The 7007-nt window shown below is 45.1% G+C and overlaps 1 protein-coding gene across 1 annotated transcript in view; it reads right to left on the reverse strand.

The window, feature by feature from the left end:
• Positions 1–3350, reverse strand: part of LOC127043303 (microtubule-associated tumor suppressor candidate 2-like) — a 69663-nt gene extending 66313 nt beyond the window's left edge. Inside the window, exon 1 of the mRNA XM_050937303.1 lies at positions 3265–3350. Within this exon, the coding sequence (XP_050793260.1) occupies positions 3265–3318 (54 nt within the window). The 5' untranslated portion in view covers positions 3319–3350. The remainder of the gene's footprint in view (positions 1–3264) is intronic.
• Between the last annotated feature and the right edge of the window lie 3657 nt (positions 3351–7007).

A 7007-nucleotide genomic window follows, 5' to 3' on the forward strand; every position in this document is an offset into this window, starting at 1 on the left:
CTCAAAGAGACCTCTTCAGTCATCGAGTCCAGACCCCTGCTATCACAGACAACGCCGTCATATAATCCTGTTCTTGGATTTATCAAATTCCATCTTAAAACTAGTTGTGTTCTTTGCCCCCACTATTCCTATTGAAAGGCTTATTCTAGTCTTGGAGATGACTGATATATTGATTACTCTCTCCAGAATAACAGAATGTTTTCTCTGAATGTGCTATGCTCTCTGAGTAACTGGACACTGGATTCACCCATATGAAGACCACAGTATTACCACACTTAGCATCCCCTGGACCCTGAGCTGTCAGTAATAGTCCAGTTTATTTATTGGCCAGAGGTTTCCGACTGCCTTCCTGGATCTCGTCTTGCTGTTTGCTGGATGTGAAATGTATAGATTAAATTCAGTGCCAAATATTTTAAAACAATCCCTCATTGAAAAAGTTTTTTTTTCTCTTTATTAGAACAATGCCACATACATTCAATTTTCCAATTCTTTATAAACATCCTTGAGAAATAATTTCAGAGTCTTTAATTGATGGTTTAGAGATTCGCCTTTGGTTTCTCTCTCTGACAGAGGAGATAGGTATGACATTAGCTAATCTTCATAATGACTAAGAATATCCTGGATGTGCAGTGAACTCACAAATCCCTGACATGTTCTATTATCTTAATTTGCTTTGTCAGTGGTATATTATGTGGTTGGACTGTAGATATTTGTGAGACCAGTGTAAATACTATATTAATATGAAATGAAAAAAGCCTCTCTTCATCTTCATTAACACAACTCTACTCAGGGCCACTACTTCAATCCTGGTAAATAAAACCAGCAAATCAGGGATTCTAGCACCAGTTAAACAAAGAATGACTGCAAAGTCAAACTGAATCCGATGAGAAAACACAGCATCATCAAATCCTGTGCTGAGGTTCATTGGGTCTAGTGTCAAAAATATCACTGTTTTTACATAACTCCTCAAAACAAAAGCTAACATCTGCCAAAATAAATGTGTAAGAATCCAAATGAACATGACAGACCACTGAATTAATCCACTCCATTAATATTTATAGCAACAAAGAATATGTAACAGTAGACAAAGGAACAATCATGCTCCCTAGCCCTGAGCCTTAATAATCAAGCTTCATGACTAGAGGGCTAAAGGGATCTACAGCCTTTTCTTCTCCAGGTCACCAGTTTGAATCCAGCTCTAGGGGATAGTGGCTGAGGGCCAAATTCAGCTCCATTGTAAAAGAGCTCAACTCATAGTGAAGCCAGTGCCACATCTTACAGTGTTTCCATTTCCACTAGATGAGAAAGGAATAAAACTGAGCTTGATTGTACATGCCTCACTCAATCAAAACTTTCTTTGCACAGATTCTGACCTCACTTACTCTGGATTTACACCAATATAACTCCAACAAAGTCACAAAAATGAAAAAGCAATTAATCCAAATAAATAATAGCAGCTAATCACAGTGATAGGTTGTGCCATCATCTGTGGTTAAGTGACATATATTCACCAATATTGGGCTGTATCCTGTGAACCTTATTCAGGCAGAAGCGTAGACTTCCAAAGGGATTTGCCTCGGAGTGCCTCTTCTCTGAGGAGCTCAGAGAAATACTAATTATTAAACCTCACAGTACCTTGTCAGGGAGGTAAATATTATTATTCCCATTTCACGGATGGGTAAAATGAGCCAGAGAGAGGTGTAGAGAATTGCCAGGTGCTACTTGGGACGTCAGCAGCAGCTGGGAACAGAATACAGGAGTCCTGACACCCTGTCTGTGCTCTTTCCTCAGACCATACTCCCTTCTGCCACAAGGTCTTCAATAAGGATGCTTTTGGTGTGTTATATTCCAAGTTATAACTATACATGTAGTATCGCCCTGAGCATTTCTTCCATTCGAACTATACATAGTACAAACATGCACTGCACACAGATGCTCTATAGCATTTGCTATTATAGTCACTGTTCCACAATACCTCTCTGCACCTTTGAAAATATTTCAGAATGTTTTGGTGTGGAAATGGTGCTTAGTCACAGCTGTGCTTTGTTCACAGTCACTTGGAGCAAGGCCTTATATTATCACTGGAAGGGCAAGCATACACATTCATAATACTCTTACAGCAATAAATATTTCAGCTGGTTCTTGCAGGTGCAATAACGAAATCCCATTGCAACCGATGTTCATAATGATCGACTATCTTTCTTTCCAAAAAGGGGTGACTTTAAAAGTGCCATTTCAATCATACTAGGTAGCAGGCAACTTCCCCCCACAATTCCCCTTAGGTTAAAGTTTCCAAGCAGAACTGATCACCAGGATGTTCCCCAGTGACTATATTTTAATGAGTTTTATATTAAACCATATATTTTCCTTAACCTGGCTGGCAACATATCTCAAGCTATATTTGAACGTATAATGGGAGGCAGGGAGACTTTTTCATTAGACCTATTATACGGATCTTGCAAAAATCCAGTCTTTTATGAAATGTACTGCACCAGCAAGTGTTCCTGCCAAGATCTTTTCTATTAAGCAAATTAAAATCATATGTACATTCTCTTCCTGTTCTGTATATGCTCAAAAATCTAGGCAATTGTCCAAAAGAATAGCATGATGAGCTATGTGTTAGAATTGACATAAAAATTCTCTCCCACATGCTATCCTCTAACTACCTGTGGCTATGATATTGCTCTTGGTATTGACACATGTAACACAGTTCATTCAGTGTTCAAGGTTTTGCTTGTGTACAGATTCACCCTCACAAAGGAAAATGTATAGTTTGCCTTGCTTCTTTTCTAATGGATTATATAATGTCAGAAAAGGAGGAACAATAGAGAGGTAAAATCTTAGGACAGCATGAGAATGAATCATCTCTGCAAGTGAAAAGCTAACTTTAAAACTCCATGCAGGGATCCTGCATAACTCGAGCTCCGCGAGTCTATGAAAAATGTGTGAAAATCATAACAACAAATCAATTGTAAGTAGAGCTCATGTTCCTGGTACCTTATTGTTTTATGAAAATTCAATTGTCACTTTGAGACTGCAGGATAAAATTATGTAAGGCACTGCAGTGTATGTGAAACCAATGGTTTGATTTGATACTAGTGAATGAGAAGTCAGCACATTCTAAATAAGATGAGCATTACACCCCTCTTAGTCACCCCAGGCACATTACCTACATTAGCTAGAGGAAGGAGCACAGATTTAATCAGCGTTAACAGCTAGCTCTCTGCCCTTTCAATGAAGCATAAAAAGGAAGATGCAAAGTACCGTCTTGTCCAGGCATGGACGGCAGTAATAAAGCTTGCAGCAGCACTGGCCCATCCTGGCAGGCTTGCTGAAAAGGAAACCGGCTTCATTCAGAGTGAAATTCCCAGGCAGCAGTAATGTCACAAAAGGCAGATGCGCACTGCTGCAGGCTGCCACAACTTGCATGTGGTCGCCTCAGCTACCTTATTTCTCTTAATAACTTCAGGAATCCAGAAGAAGGTGGTGCAGGAAGAGGAGGCGGAGCAAGCAGAGGCTGAGCAGCGTGTCAGCATTCTGATGTAAGAAGGGAGAGTCACTTTGCCACTAGAAGGTTCAGAGTGAGGCAGATCAATAGAGATGCAATAACAGAGCATTTACGAGTTTCATCACCCTCCGAGGACAGCCAGACTCTCTTCCCTGCAAACCAATGGCCATCAGCTTGCCCTACTCAAGCCTCGTCAGCATTATGTTCTGGTTTATCTGACATGTTTGTCCATAAAAGACCATAACGAAGAACATGATAACATGAACGTATGCAAGCAAAGCAAAAAAGGAAAACGATTTTGAAACTTAACAGAGTAAGCACAAAATACAGTGGAATCTAGCTGAGGATCCGTGTTCCCATAAAAGGTGGGTCTTTAGTGTCCAGGTCCTCAAAGTTACATTGAGTTATTTACAATGAAAATAATAATACTGTGCAATTATATATTGCCTTTAATCCAAACATCTCCAAATGCTTTATAAACGTTTCTTATTTCTTACAACATTCCTGTGCCAGAGGGAAGCACTATCTGTAGGGTTGTCAGGCATCCATTTTCAGACCAGAATGCCCGGTCAAAAAGGGACCCTGGCAGCTCACCAATTGGGCCATTAAAAGTCCGGTCGGCGGTGCAGCGGGGGCCTGGGGCTAAGGCAGGCTCCCTGCCTGCCCTAGCTCTGTGTGGCTCCCAGAAGTGGCAGCCAGGTCCCTGCAGTCCCTAGATGAATGGGTGGCCAGGGAGGCTCCGTGTGATACCCTTGTCCTGAGGGCCAGCTCTGTGACCAATGGGAGCTGTGGGGGCAGTGCCTACGGGTGTGAGGGCAGCGTCTAGAGTCTCCCTGGCCGCCCATGAGTCTAGGGGCTGCAGGGACCTGGCAGCTGCTTCCCAGGAGCCATGGTAAGCACTCACGGGACCCTGTAGCCCAAACCCTCTCCCACACCCCAACCCCCTGCCTCAGCTCAAAGTCCCTTCCTGCACCCAAACTCTCTTCTGGAACCTGCACCCTGCACCTCCCCAACACCCCAAACCCCTGCCCTTCATCCCCAGCCAAACACCAGAGCCCACAATCCCAGTCAGAGCTCTCACCCCCTTGTACCCCAACTCCCTGCCCCAGTTCAGAGCCTCCTCCTGGACCCCAAACCCCCCATCCTTGGCCGCACCCCAGAGCCTGAACCCCCAGCTGGAGTCCTCACCCCCACCCTCTGCCCCAGCCTGGTGAAAGTGAGTGAGGGTGGGGGAGAGCGAGCAATGGAGAGAGGGGGGTGGAGTGAGCAGGACAGGGCCTCGGAGAAGGGGGGCAGGGGTGGGGCCTCAGGGAAGGGGTGGGACAGTGGTGTTTGGTTTTGTGCGATTGGCCACCCAAACTATTTGCCTTGTTTTATGGATGGGTAAACTGAGGCACACTGTTGTGCTATGCTCAGTGACACACTGACAGCAAGTCAACGGCAGCGACAGGAACAAAAGACTTTTCGACTTCCAATCAATTGCTTTAATCACTAAGCCCTCTGTGGGGGTAGCATGATGCAGTGTATAGGACCTTGGCTTGAGATTGGGAGACCTGGGTTCTGTTCCTGACTCTGAGACTGACTTGCTGTGTGATCTTCAGGGCCAGATTTCTCATTAGGCACAGCAGGCATTCTAGGGGCACCTAAAAATTCGAATGTTGCTGCTCCCAGGTCCCAGCAGGGGGCGGGGCTGGCTGAGGGGGAGACAGTCCCATGCAGTCCTGCTGGAGCACTCCTTGCTCAGCCTGGTGGATAGCACCACCTACCGGCAGGGCCAGGAGGCAGGGCTTGGAAAAGTGGGTCTCTGGAAGGAGAGTTTGTGGGGGGGACTCTGGACAGTGGGGGGTCTGTGTGGGGCACTGGGAAGTTATGGTGGGGCTGCAAGGGGGCACTGGGCCGTGGGGGGGTCTGTGGGTGCAGGGGTGCTAGGCGGTGGGGTGCCTAAATTTAAAAGTGGCAGGGTACCTCCGATGCTCGTGGTGGTTAGGAAATCTGAGCTGCTGCAGATGGTGGGGGTACCCTGCAGCTCCCAGCTGCTTCCAAATGGCGGAGGCCCCCGGAGCTCTGAGACACAGGCGGTGAGGAGGGAGGGCTCCAAAGTGTAAATCTAGCCCTGGTGATCTTGAGTAAGTGACTTCACCTCTGTGTGCCTCACTCTCTGCATCTATAGAATGGGAATAATAATATTACCTCCTCTCCTCTATGAAGCATTTAAGAGATTGAGGGATGAAATATGATATATAAGCGCTAAGTACACCTCTACCTCCATATAATGCTGTCCTTGGGAGCCAAAAAATCTTACCGCGTTATAGGTGAAACCGTGTTACATTGAACTTGCTTTGATCCACCAGAGTGCGCAGCCCCGCCCCCCGGAGCACTGCTTTACCGCGTTATATCCGAATTCGTGTTATATCAGGTGGCGTTATATCGAGGTAGCAGTGTATTATAATTATGGTATGAATATTTGGTTTTCCTTTTTCTGCCTTTCAGAATTCCTAGTCCAAACCTGAAACTCTAATTGCTGCTTCTTAGATTTGTAGACTGTGAATTTTCATTTATTTACTTAGTAAGTTAGTTACTGGTGTTAGATGAGATTTTTACACTAAATACATAATTGAGTCTGTGATTGCTTGTGAATTTTATTTAGTTAATTACTGGGGTTAGATGAGATTTTTATGCTAAATATATAATTGAGTCTGAGACTGCTTGTGGCTGGGTAGTGCAATCCATTTGAGTGCTTGTATAATTAACCCTGTGTTTATAAAAGGCTTTGTAGCTTCCAGGCATCCTTCTACTGAAATACCTTAAATGGGCAGCTATTTATTACTGATTTAGCACTTTTCGTAGGGTAAAAAGACCCATAGTAGGGGAGCCCTCTTCCTTTATTCTATATTCTATATAGAATAGACCTTTGATTTTTTTATAATGCTGAAAATAGACAAGAGAGCCTGTACATTTGTACTGTGAATGTTAAAAAGATGGTTACTCACCTTTGTAACTGTTGTTCTTCGAGATGTGTTGCTCATATCCATTCCAATTAGGTGTGCACGCGCCGCGTGTACGTTCGTCGGAGACTTTTTACCCTAGCAACACTCGGTGGGCCAGCAGGTCGCCCCCTGGAGTGGCGCCGGTATGGCGCCTGATATATACCCCTGCTGGCCCGCCCGCTCCTCAGTTCCTTCTTGCCGGCTACTCCGACAGTGGGGAAGGAGGGCGGGTGTGGAATGGATATGAGCAACACATCTCAAAGAACAACAGTTACAAAGGTGAGTAACCGTCTTTTCTTTTTCGAGTGCTTGCTCATATCCATTCCAATTAGGTGATTCCCAAGCCTTACCTAGGCGGTGGGGTCGGAGCGAGACGTTGCGGACTGTAAAACCGCTGCGCCGAAAGCGTCGTCGTCTCTAGCCTGCTGGACCAGTGCATAGTGTGATGCAAAGGTGTGTACAGAAGACCAGGTGGCCACGCGGCAGATTTTCTGTATGGGGACATGGGTCAA

Source organism: Gopherus flavomarginatus, chromosome 1, assembly GCF_025201925.1.
Source record: "Gopherus flavomarginatus isolate rGopFla2 chromosome 1, rGopFla2.mat.asm, whole genome shotgun sequence".
Classification (NCBI taxonomy): domain Eukaryota; kingdom Metazoa; phylum Chordata; order Testudines; family Testudinidae; genus Gopherus; species Gopherus flavomarginatus.